Source organism: Otolemur garnettii, unplaced genomic scaffold (genome assembly GCF_000181295.1).
Source record: "Otolemur garnettii isolate 467f Iridium unplaced genomic scaffold, OtoGar3 scaffold00010, whole genome shotgun sequence".
Taxonomy (NCBI): domain Eukaryota; kingdom Metazoa; phylum Chordata; class Mammalia; order Primates; family Galagidae; genus Otolemur; species Otolemur garnettii.
In genome coordinates this window covers 10,398,000-10,424,205 of record NW_003852405.1, presented here as the reverse complement: position 1 = coordinate 10,424,205, position 26,206 = coordinate 10,398,000, and the positions used below count along the sequence as shown (strand labels likewise).

At 38.1% G+C, this 26,206-nt stretch overlaps 1 protein-coding gene across 2 annotated transcripts in view; it reads left to right on the top strand.

Annotated features, from left to right (window-relative positions):
- Positions 1 to 2,765: 2,765 nt before the first annotated feature.
- Positions 2,766 to 26,206, top strand: part of PLPPR4 (phospholipid phosphatase related 4) — a 44,246-nt gene continuing 20,805 nt past the window's right edge. For both annotated transcript variants that reach the window (XM_003784125.2, XM_003784124.2), the window contains exon 1: positions 2,766 to 3,126. In XM_003784125.2, coding sequence (XP_003784173.1) covers positions 2,905 to 3,126 — 222 coding nt within the window. In that variant the 5' untranslated portion in view covers positions 2,766 to 2,904. The remainder of the gene's footprint in view (positions 3,127 to 26,206) is intronic.

The window sequence follows — 26,206 nt, the reverse complement described above, 5'->3', positions numbered from 1 at the left end:
GGGTTTGAACCACCAACTCCAGCTCCCTACCCCTTTGAGCCACAAGTTCCCCCTCTATTTTTTCTAATAAAATAGGAAAGTCATTTGTCCTGTTTACATCATTGCATTTTTGAGCATCTAAAGTTAAAGTGGGTAGTGCGTATTAAACTGTTACCTCAATGCAAGGAAATATTTATTGGGCTTAGTTTAGTATTTATGGGCTTCTATAAGGTAGCTTACTTATTTTGTGAAATTATACAAACTGGAAAAATAATATCTTCAAAGAAAGGTAAGAGAAGGAAGGAGAATCGAGACCAAGAAGAGATAAAGGAATTCCAATAGTAATTGGCTTTGAATTCTGAAGTATTTCCTGGTCCCTGAAAATATAGGGAGGTCAACCTGGGCAGACCCACTGGCAAGAGAACGACGGTGTCTTTCTGATATTTCAACAATTTCTTAGATTGTCAAAGTGTAGTTAGCCCGCATCACTGATATTTTATAGCATACTTTCAGTTTTCTGCTATTGAAACTAGGGAGTATAATTTTAGTTTTATATTTCACATCTTCTTATATAGAAACTCTGAGCTTCTGGGATGAGAAATTCAAACATAAGTTTCAAATGTTCTTACTTATTTTTCACTTCTACCAAAAATTATAAATTGCACTGAATTTATAAATTTGGATTTTCTGGTGAATATAGTGGAAAAGAAGGTTGAAAAAAGAAGACCATTCTGCTCCAACCACACACACAAAGTAACTTTGGTAGCAATGAGAAGTATAGTTACTGATTAGTAGCACAATAGTCATCCAATAATTCTGGAACATATACTATGTGGCAGTAACTATGATATACGATTATATGTGCATCATTTAATTTAATGGATCCATTTATTTCTTCAATATTTACTGCCCACCTACCCTTTGCCAGGTGCACTTTCAGTTCCTAGAAAGGTGAATAATGAAAAGACGTTTGATCTATGGGGTTTATGTTATAGGGGGTGAGAAAAGCAATGAAAAAATTCACAAATTAATACTTAATAAACTATCAAATAGTGATGTGTTCTACGAGGAAAAATAAAATAGCATAGAAGAATAAAGAGTCATGGAGGCCTGAGATTATAAATGCTACTTGGTATGTCAAAGACAACTTTCTTGGGAATTAAGATTTCAGCAGAGATGGGAATTAAGTCAGGGAGTAAGCCATGCAATGTTGGCAGATCAGAATTCTCAGACAAAGGAGCAACCCGGGTCAAGTTCTCGACACAGTGAAAAGCGACACTGAAGCGCTGGACCATTGAAGCCCAAAGTGATAGGAATTAGGTCCAAGAACCAAGCAGAGACATGAAGTAGGATTTCAAGGAAGAGAGGAGAAGTTTGGATTTTCTGCTGAATATAGTGGAAAGCTCTTGGAAGGGTTGGGCAGGGGAATTACACAACTGGATTTACTTTTCAAAAGGTCATTCCAGCTGCTGTGTGGAATGGTTTGGCAAGGGCAAAAAGCGGGCAGAAGTGTAGGAGGCTGTTACGCCAGTTCAGGCAAGAGATGGAGGCCGTCTTAGGGGGTCGGGCAAGTAGTCAGCTTTGGAAGATGACATTCTCTTCTGATTGTTTCTATATTCTGAGTGAAGTAAGACTTGAAATCATGATCTGAGAATAAGGACATTTGAGAAGTGAGTAAGCATGAGCGGAAAAGTGGCCAGGCTATGGGAAAATACTGGGATTAGGGAACATACTGCAATTTGTGGGCAGGAGTCTAACGTGAGGCCGGTTCATCTGGCTGTGTGATTTTCTCCAGCCACTTTCAATTGTTCTGCTAAGGGCAAGGAAATTGTTTTACCCAGTGAGTGAATTAGTAGTGGGGCTAGCAGAGGACAGTGAGGGCAGGAGCGGCAGAGACAAGGACATGTGTATGATAGCGGATTGGACGGTCCCTGGCTGCCAGTGTCTGGAGTGGCAGGTGTGGAACCAAGCGGGAAAGTTGGGGAACGGCGACCCCATGCTTGGAGTGGAGACTTCAGAGCTGTTGGAAATGGCCTGGGACATGTGATCTTGGACGTGGGTTATCTTTATTAATACAGTACAGAGTTTCGTGCTTGCTGGGTGTTTCTCTCCTCTGTTATCACTTGATATCGCCTGGTTGCCAGAGCAATTATAAAGTTGAAGCCAGCCGCGTCCAGTGCCAACAGGTGAAGGATTTTTAGATGTTTAATGGCTGAAGACGTACTTCCTTTCAGTTATGACTGCCATACCGATGTGTGGGGGCGTGAGGGTGAGATTAGAGCCAGCCCCAACGGTGGGGCTCGGGGAAGATGCCCACTCCCTGCGCGTGCACACGTCTGCCTGTCTAGATGCAGGGAACCCTCACCATCCCCGAGGCCGCCGGTCTTTACCGTGGGCGCTCCCGGGTTGCAGGACGCCAGGAGGTTAGAGCCCTAGGGAAGGACTGTCGTGCCGGGCAGCCGCCGGCTCTCAGTGGGCTCCGACCCTGGCCTACTTTTTAAGATGGGATCCAAGTTTTCATGTCGTGCCAGGAGAGGTTGGTTTCCTTGCTGTAGGTCAGGCGCTGCAGCTCGGCTTCTGATGTCCAGCAGTCCTGAAGTTAGTGTTCCCGGAGTGACTCGGGAGCTTTCTCCAGAGGAGTAGTTGCCTTAGCGGCTCAGCTTCGCTACTGCAAAAACCAGGGGTGCGTCCCTGTTTTGCGAGTCTTGACGTCAAGCTCCTCCGACAGCCCCGGAGCTTCGCAGGGGCGGTGGAGGGCTGGGGGAGGGTGGCAACCAGGGGAAGCCATTGCAGCAACAGCTTGGAGGAGGGAGCTGGACGTCTTCGCCAGCAAAAACAGCCAGAGCAGGGGAGGAAGGGGACCTGCGGGCTGTGGGAGTCGCTGGGTTGCAGCAAAGAGGGGCGGGGAGAAGGCGGGGGCGCTGCATGCAGCGCGCTGGCTCCAGCGGTGCCCGCGGGGAATGTGACATCAGCGGCGCCCGGCGCTTGCGGCTAGAGGAGGCAGCTCGCCTCGGCTGCGCTGTGGACGCCTCGCCTGGGGGAGCTCGCAGACCCGGGCAGACGGCAGGGATGTCGGCGAAGGAGAGGCCAAAGGGCAAAGTGATCAAGGACAGCGTCACCCTCCTGCCCTGCTTTTATTTCGTCGAGGTGAGTTGGCCCAGCGCCTGGGCGTAATGCAGATCCTCTGGGCAGCTCCGGGAGGATTCGGGGGCAAATTCGGTCCTGGGCAGTGTTGGAGGCGTGGAGACCGAGACCGTGCCAGGGTGGCTTCTGTCCCCAAATGCCCGACCGTCCTCCTTCCCCAAGATTTCACAGGGCATCCCCCTAGTGTGCCTGTTCATACCTGTCAGCCCCGGGTGACTCCACTAGAGGTGCCGCTGCTGCTGGGTGGCCTGCAGGAAGGGATACCTGTGTGAGTGAGTGCGGGTCTAGTTCCTCGGCCCTCCTGTTGTGCCTGTGTGCACAGCATCCCTCAGTGCCCCAGAGGGGCCATGATGCTCATATTTCCAGATCTGTGTGTTCAGCCTGCCAAGTATTTATCTGAAACTCTGTGAGCTTTGGGTGATAATTCAAGTACACACTGCTATGCCGGGGGAATGTAAGGGCTGGAGGTGTTTACACAGTCTAAAGATTATTGATTGCTTTTATTACCCTTGTCCAAAAAATTCTTCTATTATATTTACTCTGGTGCTTACCTCTGCTTCCCCAAATGAGTCTGCATCCCTAGGCATCAATCATCAATGTGCTGGCCCTTTTCCAAGGTGAATATATAGCTGGATACAGCTATGTACACATACATATCTATATATGATATTGTTAAATCCATGACATCATCTGATTTTACATGGTTTGTATCTGGGCATGCACTCTGTGCTGAACAGCATTACAGATGAGCCATTAGCATGCAGATGTAGTCATAATAAGCCTCTAACTTACCAAAATGCAGTATTTGAGGGAGGAACAATTCATGGGAGAGTTATCAAGATTGACAGACACAGTGATTCCATGCACAGTGATCCAATGCATTAGGAAGACATTTTTAAGCAGGAGGGTTATTAAATCATAGGTAAAAAAAAACAAAAAAAACATGAATTGTAGAGGTTTAGAGACATTGGATGGTTTTAGGCATAAAACTCTGTTCTGTGGAATTAGAGGCTGTATTGCATAGAGAATTATAAGGCTGTTGCTGAATTATAAATATCCTTCCTTGGCCGTCTTTTCAGACAAATATGGAGGTTTAGCACTTCCAAGTACAGATAGTAGATTCTGTATTTGACGATTGTGAGGCTTGTCTGTGTTGAGGAATAGTCACTGCCTTGCAACTTGAGGGAGGGGATATTGTCAGACTGTTTTTATAGGTAACAGTACATTTGGAAGTTTCTTATAGGCGTCATAAATTGTTTCAATGATTTCATTTCTTAAAGAAAGATGTATGTGAGTTGAATAATTCTCAGAGAAATGGTGGGTGACCCCTTCATCCATGACCCATAAAAAAGGAGAGGAAAATGATTTTACTTATGTGAAAATAATTAATTGATTCGTTTATTGTCCTTTCTCTTTCCATAAGGTATTTTTAGACCATGGTTTAGGTCATTTTTGTTGAGAGATAAGATAGAGATTTCTCAAGAAAAAATGTGGGCAACAGAAGATTCTATGATGAAAAAGGTGAAGGAACAGGAAGATAAGATACCTTTCAGTTCAATCCTACAAGCCAGTTGTCATATTGTTAATTTGTGCAATTTGGTATTAAAGCCCTTTCATTTGTGTCTGGATCTAGTACATCTATCTAGGAGAAATCAATTAATTGCTGGGCTCTGTCTCTAGGAAGGAGCATATCTGAGGTCAGCTAGAAGCTGACTCCATGTGCATTGCAGTGTATGGCTTCAAGGAAAATACTGTTCATGGAAGAGGATGCAAACCAGAGAATTAAGGATGTAGTATTTACAGAATGTATTGAGCAGTTCTGAGGTACTTTTAACAGGAGTGCACGTCCCTTAACCTAGAATTTTTAAAGTATAAGTGGCTCATCATGCATTTGAACTGGGTCTTTAGGAACAGACATCTCACAAATATTCCTTATTTTCCATGAGTGGAAATACCCCACATTTATTACTTTCATTTCTAACCACTAAGATATGAATTACTCTTATGAATTACTCAGCAGGGCAAGCTATAGAACAATTACTTGAAGACAATTCATGGAGGTTGATGAACACTGATGACGCTGTATCATAGGGTAACAGACTTCAAAGACAGAGTCACAAAATTGAATTCCAAAAGTCTCTCTGACAGTTAAATGCCTAATAAACAACTAAAGACCCTCCAGAGAATGGGATAAGGCCATTGTCACCAAATATTTGAGAGTTTGACCATAAGCACCAGCTAGCCCCTATGCAATGACTCACGTTGAAGCCCACGACAATGAGCTCTACATCTCCTGTGCAGGATGAGTAAACATACCTGAATTAACACGTTAGTAAAACGCTCTAGAGGAATGACACTTCACCTTACAGCACAGTTTCCCAAGACTGTAGAAATGAAGATGGAAAAGCAAAGCATGAGTAAATCTCCTTCCACCACACATCAACTCAAAGCACATCTTTTAGGCCTTCTCTTTTACTTCGGACCACAAGTTAACAAAAGATGGCTAAAATACCAGATCTTCAGGAGATAACAGTCTCCAGGTCTCAAGTCAGTGATACCATGGGCAATTTAAACTTTGCCTTCCTTCAAGGAGTTCAGTTTTAAATTGCTATTCATGACACATATGAAATACGGAAAAACTTTAACTGGGAAAAATGAGGGTGAAGATACTATCACTTGAACCAGAGGGGCCTGAAATCAAGACAGGCTGACTTACAGCAGAAAAGGCAGCATGGGTTAGGCGAGACCTGGGCCTTAGAGACAGATTGACTTGGGTCACACACCAACTTTGCCACATATTACATGAAAAAATTTGACCAAGCTACTTCTCTTATTCTTGGTTTCTTCATATGTAATAGAAATTATCATATCTATCTCTTACTATATATATATATATATATATACACACACATAAGGTTAAACCATCATGCCTGAGATATGACTGGCACTCATGATGTTTTTTCTTTCTTCTCTTGTAATTGTCCTTGACCTGAAATGGATTATTTCACATCTAGTCTGGACATAAAGGATCAAGTCCAGACACAGCATGTAGGTTAGGAGTTCCCATCTTCTCCCCAGTTTGTAGGAGGGACTCAGGTTTCAGAGCGTTCCTGAAATTGACCTGTATAAATAGATATAAAAGGTGGGAATGTGATGTTATATACCGTTCACACAGTAATAATGTCAATCATTACTAAAGCACTTACTACATACTAGGAATAAAGCTAAATACTTTATGTGACTATCTTGTTCAATCTTCAAAGGTTCTCTTTATAAAACAGGCCGTTATTATCCACATTTTAAAGAAGAGATTGAAAGTTATCAAACTAAACAACTCGCCCAAGTTTAGAAAGCAAAATCAGAGGAAGAGCTGGGCATTAACTCAGAGTTCATGTTCTTCACAACTGCAATAACTGTCTCTTTTAACTTGTTAAAAGAAGGCTCATATAGACAAAGTTATGTCCTGTGTTTTCTCACTGGTAAAAACTGGAAAATGTAATAAGACAAAATGTGTAAAAGCACATTGACAAAAGTGATAGTTTTCACTGGCTACAGACCACCTCAGTCCCTCCTTAGCAGGGAGCATCTAGGTGCAGAGGGTTGGTGGACGGTGTATACGCCCTCCACTGGCTCACTAGGTCACCGGTGACTAGGAGACCCTCAACAGGTGCACAAGGCAAGGCACAAGGAGATAGTGAAGACCTTGGCAACCTATTGCAGAGTGTTAGGGTAGCTCTATTTATATCCCTAAAGACACTGGGCTGAGGTGTTCACCCACTAAAATCAAATAATCTTGTCTTATTTCACCACCAAACTTAACGTAAGCACACATTCAGTTAATGAATGTAATTATTGTTTCTTGTTCTTTAGGCTACTGTTCGCTGATAAAGGAGTTTAAAGTTGATAGTAATGTTAGAAGCTGATTTGAAAAACACGTGATGATTCCAAGCCCAGCACCTCACTTTATAGACAAGTTTGAGAATTTACTTTTGCCTTGTTCAACATGGGAAGACAAAGGTTAAGTTGTGAAAGGAACTCTCAGACAAGGATATCCAGGCCTTGTTAGATTGGACAGAAAAACAGGCAGAAAAGACTATTCCACCAAAGAAAAAGTTTCTTTAAAGTTCCAAAGAAGTGATAGCTATATCTCTTACAGTGGCAATTACAGCCAGAAGCACACCTAGAATTAATAGAAGGTCTTTCAAGACTGATAGCTCAATCCTGCATGTAACAAAGCTGGTCTCCTGGGTGCCTGGTGCATTTCCCTGATGCAAAGGATTACAAGGTCCCTCCTGTGTTCAGACTCCAATTTTGTTGTCGTTAGTCAACCCATTGAAGGATCAATTCAGTGTGTAATGTAAACAAATCATGTATTACCTTTAATAGCAAAAAGATATAAATTTTTAACATCAAGTAAATGAGAAAGAGATTCTTTTCATTTAAACGTTCTGGTTTATGACATTCATTTTTATCACATTCCTTACATTAACTTTATGAAGGGAGAAGAGTTATGTTTGACTATATGCCAAGACATTTTCACAGGGCTATAGATACAGACAGGAGTTTAAAATATCTTGTTTTACATACAAGAGAACACACCAAAACATACGTACCCATGCATAAACCTCTGCACATAAGCAAGTACAAATATACAAGTGGACTGAGATTATATCTCTCTCCACTCCGCATAAAATTACACTATGAGAAGCATTACAGATTCAGAATACTTTAAACTCACAAGAATTAAAATTACATGGAAAGTTTTCCTTCCTTGGAGCTACACTTAATAGTAGATATGTCGCAGAACTTTAATCGCTACAGGGAGGTAATTTGACAGTGTGGTCGGGAGCAGAAACCATTGCTACTCTGTTCTCATCCTCCAGATAAGTTCAAAACACCTTTGAATAAAGTCACCTGGTTCCTTCAGTCCGAAGGCATGTCTTGACATTGTGGTGCCTTAGCCAAACTTTAATGCCATTTTTGTTTTCTTCCCACTGGAAAGTGTTCACAGATTCTTAGTTGTAGCAAACATTAATTCACAAGATTTGTGTTCTCGCTCATGTTCTGTGGGAAAATTATATAACTCATCAGATCTTTCCGCTGGGAAATATAGCTAGCTTATTTTCTCTTACCTAAACCTTAGCATACGCAGGAGATGCAGAATCACAACATTTATACATTGCATAGACCAAAATAGTAGCAGTAATTTTTTTCCTTTTCTAGATGATTTGGAAGAATAGTTTGCTCAAAGAAGCACTCCAAGCCCTGCCAAATGAGATGAGTTGGCAACTCTTTCCTCTTCTTTTAGAGTCACAAAGTCTGATGCAAAAGCAAAAGTAAACAGAGAAAATTAGCAGATTCCTAAGTTTCAGAGATAGAGTTAAATGAGGACATTTCTACAAAGACCAAGTATTGAACATAGAACCTGCTGTTAGGGAATCCTATTTAACTCCTAGGCAGGCACCCTCACTGTCTTACTTTGTCTCCATGGCCAAGTCACTGAGAATGTTCTTTGTCCTATTTTTCCCTAACAAAAAGCAGCTTCTGCCAGCTCCAAAGGGCTTTTAATTAATAAGATGATAAAGTAACAATAATGGTAATAACAAACAATTCCAAGTCTCCTCTATATGACAGATCTTGTGGATGCATTAACTTTAGCCCTGAAAACTCCCCTCAAGAAGATATTACTATCCTTAATTTTTAAACCAGCAAATTGTAACCCATAGAGCTATCTTTATCAGGGACACACAGCAATGAAGTGAGGGAGCCAAGATGCGAGTGCTTGTCCCTCTCTTGCGTTAGGATTATACGATGCTGTTTCACACATGCTTCCAATGACAGTGCTAAACCTAGTGGGGAAGTCCAGTGGAGAGAGTTACCTCTGCCATGACGAGGCTGGATTCTAGGTACCTGGGTACATGTGTTTGGAAGATATCTGATTGGAGCTCTATTGAAGGTGTCCAATGGAGTTTTTCCCTACATTCAGCTACATTCCCTAATAAACTTGGCTTTGGTAGTGCTATTTCCTACTCAAAGGTAACTGATTTAATTTTTGACATGGACACTTCGAAGGCACAAGGACTTTCCAACTAAAAAGGAGCTTCCTATGGGCAAGCATAAATGTTCCCTGAGTCTCCCAGGGAGATAAATGAGGAACTGTGAGTGGGGTGAGAGCAAAGACATGGGGCCAAAATAAAGTTAGAGAAGTGGAATCTACAGGCCTACGGGAGTGATAAAAGATGGAATAAAGAATCTCAACAAGCTCATAGAAAGAGAGAGAGGCCAGGCCAAGCAGGATTAGGAGAAAAATCATGAGAAAACTGAAGATTGGGAGTGAAGTGCACATGAGGGTAATGGAGATCTAATGTGTGAGCAAACCAGGGAAACCCGTTTAGGCATTTTGGTTGTTTAAGCTGGTTTGTTAAATAGAAAGCATTTAAGATGTGATTATTGCTGTTTATGTTGGAAATGTATTAACAATATTACTCTTGGCAAACAGACTTCTTCTCACCATGTGTATGTAGGATGAGCTATTTCTCAAGCGACTTCTCTTTTAAAAAAAACAGGAGGAAATGTCTTGTTACAGAATTAAAAAGTTTTGTTACAGAGAATTAAGTCTGATAAAATTATGTAAGCCAAGAACATCCAGTCTGTGTCTTCTATCACATATTAGAAATCTGTGGCTTGAAAAGGTCAAAGCACTTAAAGACACACTATGGCTGTTACAGGCCCAGGAACAGACATTAGGTCTCCTGATTCCTGTTCCAGTGTTCTATCCTAATTACTGCTATTTCTAGACCTCCTTATATTAGAAAGCTTCCCTCTGGATTGCAACATTTAAAATACAGGTCACTCTAATTCTACATGTGAGCAAATCGCGCTAGCTGTTTGTGCTAACTTTCAAACACGTCATGACACCACCTGGTATTAAAGGTATTAGAGCGATTACGATGACTCCTCTATGTTTTCAAATTTTTAGACCCTTTGAAAAGGATAGTTACAGCTAAAAGTCAGAATATTGGAAATTATATCTATTTTTCTTCATTACACTATTGCTCACCTATAATTTCATAATTAATTCCCTTGACATTAGATCTTGAATGGTAAAGAAACAGGGAATGTTAGAAGGAGTAAGAACATAATTTACACTATCAGATAACAGAAAAACAACTTTGAATTTTTGTTATAGTTTAATGTAAAATTTGTGCATACATTACCTCATCCGATCCTTCAAATGCAATCACCAACAACTAGATATTAACTCTGTTTTACAAACTGAGCAACTGAGACTCAGAACCCTAAGTCCAAGAACTTGCCTAAAACCCAAGTAATACTCTTCTCCCCTCTTGGTGATAAGAAAAAAAAAAAGATTTTGTACTTAAACGGTGAAATGTCTAATTAGGAGCATTATGAATATTCATCGTTTTATGATTTCTTCGAGAATGAATTATCTGGGAAATGTACTTCTAGATAAATACTGACTGAATGGAGTAATTTCCTCATGGTCAAGTGGATTTTGAAACGTGAATGCCAAGGGTAGAAATACTAATTTTGACATAATAAATGTTGAGGTCTTTTTCCTGTCAGTAATTAGACTCTAAATCAATTGCCACTTAGGTCCATTACTATTGGCTTGGTTTTTAATCACAAAACAAAATCAGTCAACATAAAGGAGCATAATCACTTCTTATTCATTGTGTCAAGATTGTTTCTGCCTGTTCTTCTAAAACTGACATGAAACCACTTACGTATAAAGAGGAGAAAAATGGGTAAAGTCCACATATTTTGTGGAAAAGTTAAACAAGGAATAAATACATTTAATAGAAGAGTAATGCTTAGAAGTTGGCGCAATAGAAATAGATGTGGCTATATTGTCTACAATCTAATACTCTCATGAAAAGCCCGTGTGCTATGGGATTGCTTGGAGGCAAATTGCCATTTTATAAGGTTCTGGGCACTTCAGAAACTGAGTGCTCATGGATAGAGTCCAAAAGAGACCACTCTTATATTAAATGTTCTCCAATAAAGGCCACTAAAATGAAATTCCAGGGTATAATCTGTTTTGTGTTTTCATAATTATTTAGTCATTGAATATATACGTATTACTGCATGTAATGTGTGTGTTGGTTAAATAGCCAGAAACAATATGGAACCATTACTGGCATACTTTCTAGTTTATATTTGAATTTCAACAAATTTTACTGGATGAATGGAGTAAAACTGGACTAATAGTATACATAAATTTTTCTTTAGCTGTCTTTTTTTATCAGCTGGTAGAGACATTTTTATCTGTAAAGTAAATGATTGCCCATCAGAGACGTTGCTCTTTTTCAGGGATTATTAAACAATTGAAGAGTAAATCAAATTCCAAAGTGTATATGGGCCCTAATCTCTTAATTATAGTTATACTCAATTTCTGATCTGGAGCATGCCTATGGATCATTTGAGATTTGAGACACCAAAGAATGGCACCACTGAAGCAAAGATCTTGCAGTTTTCACTTTCATAGAAAGCTGTTTTAATTACCTAAGGCACAATATCAGCAGTTTTTTATACCTGTGCTAGAACAAGCTCTTAGATACATATTTTTTACTTTTACAAAATAATAGGGCTTTTTGTTGTATATTTAGTTTACTTATTAGCTTTGTAGCAGTTTTGCCGGGGCCATATACCTACCACCCTCGGTATATGGGGCTGGCGCCCTACTCATTGAGCCACAGGCGCCACCCCACTTATTAGCTTTATAATCTTGGGCAAGTAACTTACTTCCTCCAAGTCTCATTTTTCTTATTTTAAAATATTATGGTCAGGTTAGAGTTTTTAAATGACCTTTTAATTATTTAAAGATGATATAATACAGCCAAGAACTTCTAAAGCAAAGTCAGTGCCTAGAAAATGAGCTTTGTCTTTCCCAGTTCCTGACACTCCGTCCCTTCATCTCGTCTAAAGTAAACTTTTTCTGTGGTTTCCAACATTGCCATATTTCATGGAAAGGTGTTTGTTGTCTTGATTTTCTTTTGTCAGTATCACACATTTGTATATGTTTTATATAATGAGAATACAGTTATAGAGCAATGTATTACAATGTAAAATACATTAACAACAAATTCTTACTGAAATTCCTGCTCCTATTTATTGATAGAGGCCCACACACAGAGTTGGAAGATGGAGACCCCCTGCCTTAAGTACTCTTATCCTGACCTAGTTACTGGGGAAGAATTTTAATTGGCCGAGCACTTTCCATATTCAGTACTTGTGAGATACTCTACTGAAAGTAATCCCTCCAGGGTTATTGGTAGGGACATATTTTGTGAGACATTGCCATTCCCATCTTTCTAGAGTTCTATGGCACCATCTACAAACTGGTGAACATCAGGGTCTGGGTAGCACAAATTAAATATCTTCCCATGCTTCAATTTAGTCATCTGTGATATAAATAATATTATCCTTTCCAAAAATTTATGGATTAATCAAATGACAATCCAATCTTTGGGAATACATGATATTATTTAAGATATTAGCTCAAGATTCATTGAACTCTTTTTCTAAGGCAATTGAATACACCCAAAAGAATCCATCAGTTTTTTACCACTGGGGTGGTAATCCAGAATGTTTGTATTATAGCAACTGAGATTCCTGTCAGTAAAACATGAATAACATCCAACTGTGAAGACTGGACAGAAATAATAAGTCCCCTTCACAGGAAAACCTTATTTAAAAGATGATCAGCAATCTCTTGTCAACTATATACTACAGAGAGGTGATCTTTTAGAAACTCTTTTGCTCTAAGTCTTCATTTGGTTGCTAGTGTCTAGTTCAATTTGATGTGCAAAAAGAAAAGTTATTTGATGATGGTGTTTTTTTTATATTTAAGTCTCAGACTATACGGTTGTTTCACAGACAATATTAGTTCTAGTGAGATTTTAGATGGCTGGAACAAGAGATAACAAAGGAAGAATTCTTAGTATTTATTTAACTCCATCCTCTAGAGCAACATGCATAACAGAGAACAGACCATACTATTTCCATGAATTTGTCATGCATTTATTGTGTTTGAGACTAAATTTAACAATTTAATGAAAACAGGGATATGACACTTGTATTGAACCTCAGCTTTGTAATTGACCTTGGCCTCAATATCCTCTGGCTGACCCTGAAGGCCTTTCAGTTTTGTTTAAAAGCTGGTAATATCAGTGTCCAAAAGTATGTTCTGACATGATTAGGAAGGACCAAGGACAGCACCCCTGAGAAGACGCTCCCTCTATGGAGCTATAAAAAGCATCAATAACTGCTTGTTTCAGAGGGCCCAGCCCACCAGATTCAAAGGGCTGTGCTCCTTCCTCTACCACCACCCCTTCACCTTCCTAAGATTTCTGAAAGATTCTGGACCCAAAGATAAAAATCATTCAGAGGCACAAGACAAAAGGAAGGTGGAGATCCAATTCGTGCAATCAAAGTGGCTTTTATTCCACCTGGAGTACAGGTGGGGTGAGATTCCTGACTAGGGAGAAATCCACACGTGGGCTATGGCCCACAGGGATTTAAAGGGTTAGGTCAGCCAGGATTGGTCTGTCCATAGCTTTACCTGGGCAGGTTGGTGGGACAAGGATAGGGAGGCCTGGCTTGGCGCCTGTGGCTCAAGTGGCTAAGGCGCCAGCCACATACACCCAAGGTGGCGGGTTTGAATCCAGCCCAGGCCCGTCAAACAACAATGACGACTGCAACCAAAAAATAGCCGGGTGTTGTGGCGGGCGCCTGTGGTCCCAGTTACTTGGGAGGCGGAGGCAGGAGACTCGCTTGAGCCCAGGAGTTGGAGGTTGCTGTGAGCTATGATGCCACCGCACTCTACCCAGGGGGACAGCTTGAGGCTCTGTTTGAAAAAAAAAAAAAAAAAAAAAAGGATAGGGACGCCTGGATTGTTCCGTTCACTATTTCCTGGGAGGGACATGCCTTCCAGGAAAGGGATCCTTCCTGGGTGGGTTGGCAACTTGATTCTATCAATTTCAAAGGTCAGAGGAGGGAAAGAGGAGTAGTAGGTGTCTCGTAAGACATGACCCAAGAAACGCAAGGACCTCGGTGAGCTGTGCTACTTAGTTCCACATTCTTTCCTATGTTGTTTCTTCATTTCACAGGCCATGTTAAAAAATCATAGAGATGGTAATAACTTACAATCCAAGCTGAAGCTGTCTAGTGTAACAGAGGGGCGGAGGCTGCACTTGGGCAGCAAGGCAGGAACTTCCCCTTCTCTAAATGCTATATGGGGCTGCTCAGCTCCACTCACCAGAGGGCTGGGTTGCCAAAATCAGAGGCTGCTTAAAGCTTAACGTAAAAGCAGGGGTTGAGTGAATCTCTAATAGATACCTATTCCTTGAAGTAGGGGTGGAGGTTGGTTAGAAAACATCATTGTTCACCACCCTGCTTAAATGTTCTTCCAGCTTAGGGACCTTTCCATTCTATTAGGCTACCAGCTATAATCTGTGCTTGATACCAGGTGAAGCTCTCAATTTCCCAAATACATACATACACAGACACACACAATTGTGGTATATGTAATGTGTACACATATAATATAAAGGGTGTCCATAAAGTTTGTGTGTTGGCTATTTTAAATTGCATGTGAACTTTATGGCCACCCTGTATAAAATTATATGCATATATTTAATCTCAACTTATATACATTCTATGTAGGTGTATATGTATGTGTGTGTGTGTGTGTGTGTGTGTATATAAAATCTTATTTACTCTTGGTTCAAACTACTCACCTTTCCAAGTTATTGTGCCAGTCAAGCAATCCAACAATAGCTAGATTTATTCATTTAAGTCTTGAATAATAAAAGGTGCCAGATGTACAAGAATCTCACACTACATTTCGTGTATGTATATATTGTCATCTGACTTTTTGATGCATCTCACAGTGATATACGTAACACAATCCTAATTTAATCACACCATTAAGATGTTAAAAAACAAAATAGAAGTCATTAGTGTCCCACAGTTATGTCTCGACTTCATTATCTCTTTCATGTGCATTGATTCCTTTCAAAGATAACATCTTAAAAAATAAGGCCTTTGATGGCATTGGAAAAGTTTAATTTTGAAGAAGGACTTGTGACAAGCAACTAAGTGTGAATCTATAGGTAGGAGACAAACTTAGAGAGAGAGAGAGGTTCATCATAGATGTTAGGTTCTCATCGCTAAAATTAGATTAGAAATCCCTTCTCTGAGTAATTAAGAGATCAAATAAAATATATCAAGCACATAATAAACACCCCCCAAATATTTATTAAATAAATTGAATAATTATTATATAATGGAAATATGCTCTTTCATTGTGTTTAAGTAAAATGACTTAATGATACATTTGATACTTTATTTTAGTAAATAATATACAAATATAATTTCAAAACACTAACGTCACGGTCTTACCTTCGGTCCTTCCTCTGCGTATGACACTTCAGATCTCAAAATCAGAAATTTGTTACTTTTATACCGTGTCTCAAATACAGAATTTTTAGTTACATTTCATTTACCTGATATTAGTGCAACGGCAGCTTTTTCCCCTGAACTTCCATTTTGTTTGACACTAAGAAATACGTGTTGAACCTCAAAGGTACTATGTAATTTGTCAAATTGTCTCCATGAATATCTACATACTTTCCTGTATGAATAAAACAATCTCACTAATAGTGAAAACCCTATTTGAGTACATTAACATCTTCCTTTTAAAAAAAGACATCAAAAAACACATGCTTAATACCACTCACTGCAGAAATTGTAGGGTAGTATTCACAATTGTATAAAGAGAAAATATTCTCTCTCTCTCTCTCTCTCTCTCTCTCTGGCTGTTGCTTAATGTCTTTGATAAGGCATAGTGGAAATTTAGAGGAAGAAGTATATACAATAATCACAAACATGAACCCAGGAGCCAGATTTCTTGAGTTGTAATCCAGCTAACCTGTGGTATGACTTTGCACAAATCATGTAAACTCACTATATAAATTTGCACAAATAATGTAATCTCATGCAACCTCAGTCTCTTCATCTGAAAGGTGGCAATAATAGCAGTACCATCATTAAAAAAAAATTCGTGAAGATTACATGACTTCTGACATGTAAAGTATTTTCAATGGTACCTGGCAAATATTAGTAGCATTAAATTACTATCAGTACCCACTTTTTTTTTTTTTAAGTCAGTGATGTGTCGTAAAGGAAAAGAAATTGCAGCTGGAAGAAGAAATTTAAAAGAAATTACTTCTAACAATTGAAACACAAGTCCTCAGCCTTGGGTCTTAGCCTCTGATTTGGTATAAAGAACAAAATGCTTTCCAACACAATGAACAACTTCAGTGTCTGTGTAACAAGAGGAACAAATCTTCAGAACCTGAGGCTAAGGCTGCTGGTTATAAAGCATACTACCCCGAGCCTAATGCTAGATCAATATTCAGGTAATAAAACAGTCACTTATTATTTTAGACTTTACAGTTAGACCATTGAGTGATTGTTATTAGTGCTTTTATAACTGTAATGATGTAGTTCATATTCAAGTACAAAGGCTTAATAGAGCCTATCATCCCCATTATACCTAACTTATATATATGAATTATGTGCATACATACATAACATATGTATGTATTAGGTCTAGTAGCTATTCTCTACTAATTACCATTGCTATTTGGAAGACCAAATTTAAGTTCCGTGTATTTTTTTGATGCCAACAAAATCATTAGAATTCCAGAAATTCAAATTCAGAAGCATTTTCTTGTAGAAGTAAATGAGAATCTTTTAACCAGGGACTTTTTAAACTACACTACAGGACAATACTTTTAACTGAGGGAATTTACCTCTGCTGCAAGAACTGTCTAAACCTTTGGCGTCTCTCTCCACATCATCCACATATGTATTAATACATTCTGCGATGAGCACTGAGGACGCCTAAGGTGTCAGGGATAAAGGGGAGAGTAAGATAGTTTCTTGGCTCTCAGAGGTCTTGTGGCCAAAAGGAGAGAATGTAAAGGAACAACTGTCATCCCTCATGACAAGTGCTATGACCAGGACGTTCGTCAGGGTCTTCTGTGTGGTCAGAGAAAGCAATCCCAAGGGAGCCCTAACAGCAGGAAAACATCTGGAGCTTTCAGTGTACCTATTTTCTGATATTATGTATTGGAAATCATTCACCCGAGAAAAACAGATCATACTCAAAACACAATTAAGGACTCTTAAGATATGACCAAAAACAAAATAATAAAAATAACATTAGAGAAACTGCCCACGAACCTTGCAGACCTTAGAACACCATAACTGTCTGTGCAAAGAGTATGATTTGAGTACCTGCCGCCCTTTCACTATTAGGGCCACTGAAACCCTCACACACACACACACACACACACACGTGGCCATCTCTCTCCTTCTGTCCTTTAAGCCAACAATTTTCATCAGCGCCTGGGGCTATCCTTTCCTGAAAAGCACTAGACTAGTGCCAGATGGTGACATGTGGCAGAATGGCAGCAGGGCACGTGGGTCCACATGCTTCCAGGAATTTAACAGGCCAGGTTTCAGCTGCAGGCTTAGAAATCAAGCATGCTGTTTAACTAATCTGGGACATGGTCTTTATCTTAAAATTCATCTAAAAATTCTTGAAGAGGTTGTAAGAATTACATTAGATAATTAAGAAGAAAAGTCTAATTAAAAATTCAATAAATGTCCTTGTCTTAATAGATCTGCATAAAGGCCTCATAAATTTTACTGAAAGTGAAATGAGCTCTAGAAAGAATAGATCTTAGATGTGAACAACAACAAAAAAGCAATTTTTATGCTTGAGCGAGAAGGAAGAATTGAGTGGAGAAGGATTAAAGAATACTGCTGTATTTAAGAATTAAGAACAACAGACTGGCTTTTTACAAAATGCACCTTTCCCCTGCACCACTTGAAAATCACAGCTTTTGCAGCAGTGTTGAAAGATAAAACAGGTTAAGACCCATGAACAAAGCAGGTTAGCACACTTGTTCTCCCCTTAGGGACCTGCGTAGGAATCTGGGTGCCCCTACCCTGGCTTGGGACTACTGTGCAAAGTACTGTTATAGTTTATGTAACATGTCTTTGCTTCAGTTTTCTCCAGTGTAACTTGGGGACAGATAATAGATTCTTTATAAGGTATAGATTGAACGTTGCAATCTATTAAACTTAGCACAGTACCTGGCACCTTATCCTCAAAATGTGCTAAGTATTGTTAAGAAATTGCCCCCGGGTTTTGTTCCTTTATTAGTAATTTCCTGATTTCTTTGACTTATATTGAGCAAATATTTACTGGACACCTAAAACATTCAAAACACTGTGTGAATTTCACAGGTCTCACTTTTAAGTACTTAGCCTTAAGACAAGGGCAGGTAATGTATCACTAACTACAATTAACGGTAGATTAACAGGTACTTCAATAAAGTTATATATGAAGTACCTGATTGGAGCACCTGGAGAAGGTTTTAGAAAAAAATTATGATTTTGACCTGAAAGAATAAGTATAATATTTATGAAAAATAAATGTGAAAAGGTAGAGCAGAGACTAAAACATGTCTTTTTGAGATATAATGGGAACACAGACTATGTTTCTGAGTTGGGAGAGTGGAGAGTACATAGAAAAATAATTAGCCAAGAAAGGCCGATGGAGGCCATATTATAAAAAATCATAAAGGTCATTCTAAAAAAGTTGCACTTTATTGTATTGTTAGAGGGGCACTACTAAATACATGACCGGGTGTGAATTCTAGGAGAATTAGTCTGGACGTATTATGGAGGATGAAACAAATTGTGGAGAGAATAAAGATTTTATAAAATGCAATGCCTTATGTAGGTCAGTGACGGTGTGAAAGAAATCAAAGGATGATGCTTAAATCATGACAGTACAGGGCTGGGTGCAGAGGCTCACATCTATAATCCTAGTACTCTGGGAGGCCACGGCAGGTGGATTGTCTGAGCTCATGGGTTCGAGACCAGCCTGAGCTAAGAGCGAGACCCTGTCTCTAAAAACAGCCAGGCATTGTGGCAGTCGCCTGTAGTGCCAGTTGCAAGGGAGGCTGAGGCAAGAGGATCACTTGAGCCCAGGAGTTTGAGGTTGTTGTGAGCTATGACATCATGGCGCTCTACCAGACAGCAAAGTGAGACTCTATTTCAAAAAAAGAAAAAAAAACTCATGATAGTACATGGAGCATTCTAGAATTAGATGACAATCTAAGAAACTTCTCATTTGACTGAGGCCTAGAAAGGTTGCCCAAATCTGGCAAAATAAATGAGATGAGAAACTGGTTTCTCTTGATTCCAAAGCCACTATGGGTTTCCCTTAATCACCCTGCCCTGTTTCAATTTGAATGTACACACGTCATAGAAGCGACATCCATTTTATGTTTGAAAACTAGTTTAGATTTCTAGACCTGGAATAACGTTCTAGACTCATTCTGACCAATTCTTTCCCCCTAATGACACAGTGTATTTTTATAATCTATATTTTTGAAAGTTTTTGTAGCTAGTCTGAATATGCTACAATTAGGGGGCGAATAGTTTTATAAATCATAAAGCCTTCTACTGTATCATTAGGTGTTATTACTGTCAATATTTGAAGGAAATTTTAGTCTGCATCAGCTACAAGGAAAAAAAACTGCAGAGAGTTATTAAAGATTGTACTATAGGATGAGAAAATCCCCTCATCGTCATGGGACACCTGTGACGGTCTTCTTCAAGGCTATAGGCTTTAAGAAAATTGCTTTGATCTGCTAGTATTTTTTTCAGTTTAAATTTCATTTCGACGTATTGTATTAATATTTTAAATTTCACATTTTATATGATCTGAGGAAATTTGTAGATTGGTTCCTGCCTCCCACCTTAAATTTGTTATTAATATAAAAAGAGTTCCTTTTTCTCTTAGATTATCTGTTGTACACAAGTGATGTGGATATCAACAATTATTTTCTTTGACTTCTTGTAACATTTTTTCTATCAAAACTAAAGTAACAACTTTGAAATGTGTTGTGCGAATGTTCTTCAAAAGTGAAGATGTTGCTACTTAAATCATCCTGCACCGTTGACTTCCAGCTTCATTACCTCCAGCCTCGAACTCGCCCTAATTTCCCAAACTGGCATCTTACTCGCTTCTTGACAGTTACACTCGAATAACTAAAAGACATTTTAGTCAATTTTAATAGAAACTTAGATTTCTCTTATCCAACGTTCTTCCCACATCAGGAAATGACACCGCGGGCCCAATTGCACAAATTCCAAATCCTCAAAACCAACCTTTATTGTTTTTTCTTCTTCATTGATCAACCCATAAACAAACCCTGTCATTTCTGTCTCCAAATCCCTAGCAGGAATCTGCTGGTTTCTCTATATTTCTAGTACTACGCGCTAGTACAAACTTGCCTCATCTCTTGCCTGGATTTCTGCAATTGCCACACATCCACTAAAATGTAAGTTCTTGAGTGCAGGGAGTTTTCTTTCATTTTCTGCAATATTCTTTACACAGAGAAGTAACTAGCACCTACCAGTTACTCAATAAATATTTGTTGAGTTTTAAAGAGCTTTCTAAATTATCACCCTGTTCCTAATTTTGACCCACTAAGATCATTCTCAATCCAACAGTCAGAGTGATCTTTGTAAAATACGTTTCAAATCACGTCACATCTCTGCTTAACCCTCCAAAATGTCTCTGACAAAAATCCTAACTCCAACCATTGACTTCCAGTGTCTGCAAACTGTGGTCCCAAATCAACCTCTCTGACTTCATCTTGTATCACTTCCTCCACCTGATTATGTCTTTTTCCTGTTTTTTTATATGTTTAGTTCTTTCTTGCCCATTCAAGTGTCTCCTTAAATGACATCTAATAAGATAGGTCTTCCTTGATCTAAAATAAGAATTAGACACTTAATCAGCACAGCCTGCTTCTTCATACCACGTGTTCTTTCTGATATTACTTTTTACTTTGTATTTGTCTTCCTCAGCTAGCATGAGCTATTCATGAAAACAAGGACTTTCTTTTATCTCAGCTCTATTCCCAGGACCTAGAAGAAGAACTAGTACTAGTAAGCTCTCAATAGATATTTGTTGAGGACAGCACCTGTGGCTCAAAAGAATAGGGCGCCAGCCTCATATGCTGGAGGTGGCAGGTTCAAACCCAGCCCCAGCAAAAAAAAAAAAATATATATATATATATATGTGTGTGTGTGTGTGTGTGTGTATACATATAGGTAGATAGATAGATACTTGTTGAATGAATAAGTCAATGAATGAGCCAAAATGTTTCAGACAGTAATTCCCTGAGTTACAAACATCTGACTTACAATTCACACTTACAAAGGCTATTATAGTAAGAACCCAAGTTACAAAATCTAACTGATGTCAATTTGCACTTAGGAACAGAGGCTACTACAGGTAATAAGTAAATGTACCTGTTCCCAATTACATACAAATTGAACTTAAGAATAAACCTACAAAACCTATTTCATTCATAACTTTCTGAATTTACTTTGGCCATGAAAGGGGCAAATAATGGAATTGCTCTGTATCTTTATAGGCTGAGAGCAAAGTGAACTCTCCCAAATAAAAAGAAAAATTTGTCCTTATTATCACCATGCTAAAAGCAACTAAGCTATGTGACCTAGACAAAGTGTCATGACAGATTCCAGAAAATATTTCACTAAATAAAGGTGAATACTACAGATTTGTCTTTCTAAAATTAGCATCAGAAAAGTCAATATTATTAATATCTAGCCAAAGTGATCTTTGGAAACACCTTTCGTTGGCTCTCTTCTCTAAAATAGTTATAATTTTCTTTCTAAAATTGCTCAATTTTTTTCACTCACAAGTTTCTGAGCAGATGATAATTATAAGAATCAATCTTTTGTTTTTGAAAACCACTTTCCTAATCTTCAGGTAATTTCCCATCTCTGTATTGCTATATAAAAATAACTTGGTTCATACTTTTGTCTTGGCTACATCATAACTAGAGAATAAAATTCTTAATGCCTGCCTACATACAGCTTTTAAAATCTCTTTTTAAATTTTATTTTCTAAATCTCACTTTAAATACAATAAAGTCTATGTAATTTTATTAAGTGTATATTGATTCTATATGTATGCCAGAATTGGTACATGCCGTCTGTGACATTTCCTACACTCCAAAGAAATTTCTGTTGTTAAGTATTTCAAAAAAGAAAAGATACCTTTGAGGAAAAATATGTTGGAAATAAACATTGTCATTTAATTCATTATGCATAGGAGTAAAATGCAGAATATGAAAGCAATGTATAAAATTACTTAATTTCCACATATTACAAATATTTTGTTCAAATACCTTTCTTAAATACAAAATTGATATAGACAAAGAATAAAAGATATGTCTTTAAAAATCAGAGAAATAAATACAAAAAGGAAAGAAAATTATTCCTATTTTAACAAATGAAGGTTTTGAAATATACTTCTCTAGAAATATAGAAGATATTAACAGATTGATAAAAAATGTTACAACTGGAAAAATTATCAGTTTGAAGACAGCTAACTTCTGAAAGGACTAAGATGTATAATATTAGTGATAGAAATTATTTTCACTCATATTTCAATTTATTACATATAAACATACATATATATTTAATATATATCATTGGAGGCAATTTAAAAATGAGTTACTATTAGGCCCTGTTTTAAGGAGATTTTAATTTGGAAGACATAGAAAAAAACTAGACCTAATTTGTAGGAGACAATAAAAAGTAGTGTATAAAAATTTCTTGGAAAGAAATACTAGGAAATTAAATTCCTAGTATTCTACAAAACTATCATCAAGTAAGGCCTTATGAGAAAGGTCTTATGTGGTAAGTACCCTGAGGAACATGCTATTTGATGAGTATATTATTGTTAATAGTTAATAACAATACTTTCTAACATTTATAAACTACTCTTTTTTCCATATATTGTTCAATTTTATTTGGAATACCTCATTTTCTACTTTCAACTGTCCTGTAACAATGGGTACTATCAAATGTCCCTACTTCATACATAAGAAAATAGGAAAAACATCTCCAAGGTCACACTGGTATTAGCAAGTGAAAGAACTGATAAGTAGTATTAGAAACTTGAACTTGCCTTGAAAAAATATGATCCATTGGGTTTGCTACAGTTGAAAAATTCTGTGTCATTCCTTATTTATACACACACATGTGGACACACACACATGGACACACACATGGACACATACACATGCACAAATAGCACAGTTGTCTGACTCCTAGGTGGCATGGTTAAGCAGATGATAAAATAATCAGACACAAAATTCAGCAATTAAAATTTTACTCACTTTCTGCACAATAAATTAAATTCACTTTACTGGGACATCAGCATTTAAAAATAAGATGATCAGGTCTTATTTATAGTGGGTATTAAAAATCACAGTCAGGTTGCCATTTGCAAAATCCACACAGAAGACCCAAAAAGGTACCCAAGAAACAGAAAAGAAAGTGAATCATAAAATTGATCTAAAAATAAAATGTTTTATATTAACAGTAATATAGGAGACCCTTCTGAGTTACAGAAACCATACATTTAAGACACTACTTGCATGAAGTGATGTGAATTTTTTTGTGTGTTTTATTTTTTTTTATTTCAATTTAACATGAGGGAACAAATGTTTACATCGTTTTTATTCTAAGGTAAAATTCAAGTAATAGTTGAGTCCCTCACGCAGGGACTATGCAGTATAATCTTACATTGTGCACATTAGGGGAGAACTTGCCAATCCTCCTCCTCCTTCCTCTCTCTCTCTGTTGCCTCCTCCCCTTCTTTTGAACATACATGTGTTTTCCTAAGCATGTGTTTGTTTATATATTAGTTTAATGTTAGTATTGAGTGCATCAGATATTTTCTTTTCCATTCTTCTGATTTTTACTGAGAAGAGTGTGCTTCAGCTCCATCCAGATTAATACAAAAGATGTAAAATCGCCATCCTTTTTTAAGGCTGAATAGTATTCCATGGTATACATATACCACAGTTTTTTAATCCATCTGGGAGTTGATGAACACTTGGGTTGCTTTCACATCTTATCAATTGTGAATTGAGCTGTAATATGTATTTTTAACTAAAGAATAGCAAATAGAAACCCTTAGTTAACCTTGAGCTAAATGGTACCCCCATAAATCAATGCTAGTTTATTCCATTATCTTAACTCTCTATTCCAATTTTTGGAAAGAAAACATGGAGTAGCAGTCAAGATAAAAGACATTATAACTACCTTTACTACTTCCTACAGGTAACAGCTTATCTATCTGCAAAATGAGGATGACAGCACCTATCTTATGTCATGTAGAAAGTTTTAATTTAAATTAGTTAAAAATTAATGAATCAAATTAATTAAAATTTCTAAAACAAAAATTTCCTGACTCATAATTAAGTGCATTAGAAAGGGTTTTTAAAATTAAAACCAAAATAGTGTATGTTTATGTAGATATAAGTGGAACAGAACCTTCTCTAAAAAGACAGATGAATGACTAACAAACATATGAAAAAATGCTCATTGTCCCTAATTATCAGAGAAATGCAAATCAAAACCACCCTAAGATATCACCTAACTCCAGTAAGAACGGCCCACATAACAAAATCTCAAAGGTGCGGATGCTGGCGTGGATGTGGAGAGAAGGGAACACTTTTACACTGCTGGTGGGACTACAGACTAATGCAGCCTTTTTGGAAGGAGCTATGGAGAATCCTCAAAAACTCAAATTAGACTTCCCATTTGATCCTGCCATCCCATTACTGGGCATCTGCCCAGAAGGAAAAAAAAATCCTTTTATCATAAGGACATTTGCACTAGATTGTTTATCACAGCTCAATTTACAATCACCAAACTGTGTAAATGCCCACCAACCCAGGAATGGATTAACAAGCTGTGGTATATGTATACCATGGAATACTATTTATGTGTATACTATGAAATACTATTCAGCCACTAAAAAAGATGGAGACTGTATATCCTTAACCTGGATGGAGTTGAAACACATTCTTCTTAGTAAAGCATCACAAGAATGGAGAAGCAAGAATCCAATCTGCTCTATTCTGATGTGAGGACAATTGATGACCTAGTACATGATGGGGGCGGGGGATGGAGAGGGGAAAGAAGGAAGTGGGGATAGGGGTGTGACACACCTCTTGGGTGCAGGACACAATTATAAGAGGAACTTACCTAACAAGAATCCAATCTGCTCAATTCTGATGTGAGGACAATTGATGACCTAGTACATGGAGGGGGGTGGGGGATGGGGGAGGGGAAGAAGGAAATAGGGATCACAGTGTGTGACACGCCTCTTGGGTGCAGGACACAATTATTAGAGACACTTTACCTAACAAATGCAATCAGTGTAACCTGGTTCTCTGTATCCTCAACAATAAAAAAAAAAAAAGAAAGAAAAGAAAGAAAGAAATTTCAATCACACACATGCACCAGGAAGTGCTGATTTACTCAACAAGACAGGAAGTCACTACCCTTGCAGGAGAGAGAATAGTGAGGAGGAATGATCAGATATTCAAAGTGATCAAATGATTGTGGACAAGAAAAATATGTTTCTGATGTACTTTTTGTTCTCTGAAAAGCATCCATCTGAAAAACAGAAAAGCGATGCCAGATTACTTACTGTATATTACCAGTTTTCCCAATAAACCTAACTCTTACCTCATTACAAAGAAAGACCGCTTGGGAATAGAAAGCATAATGCTGTCTTGTAAATTTATTTTTTTAAAACCAAACAACCAGAAATCACTGGTGGTTAATAACATCTTAATAATAACCTTTCCCATTTGCTTAAATAAATATTGTGTCCTTCATAAGTAACAAAGATTTAACATCGGACAATTCTTTCGGTATTATATAAGTCTAAATGTTCAGATTTTGAAAGGTCTGGCATTGGGCAAATATCAGAAATATTTTCTCTTTAGCTAAGCGCAAATCTCTCATTAAGCTTATGTTCCATTTATTTATTTATTTATTTATTTTGAGACAGAGTCTCACTCTGTTGCCCATGCTACAGTGCCATGTCATCATAGTACACAGTAACCTC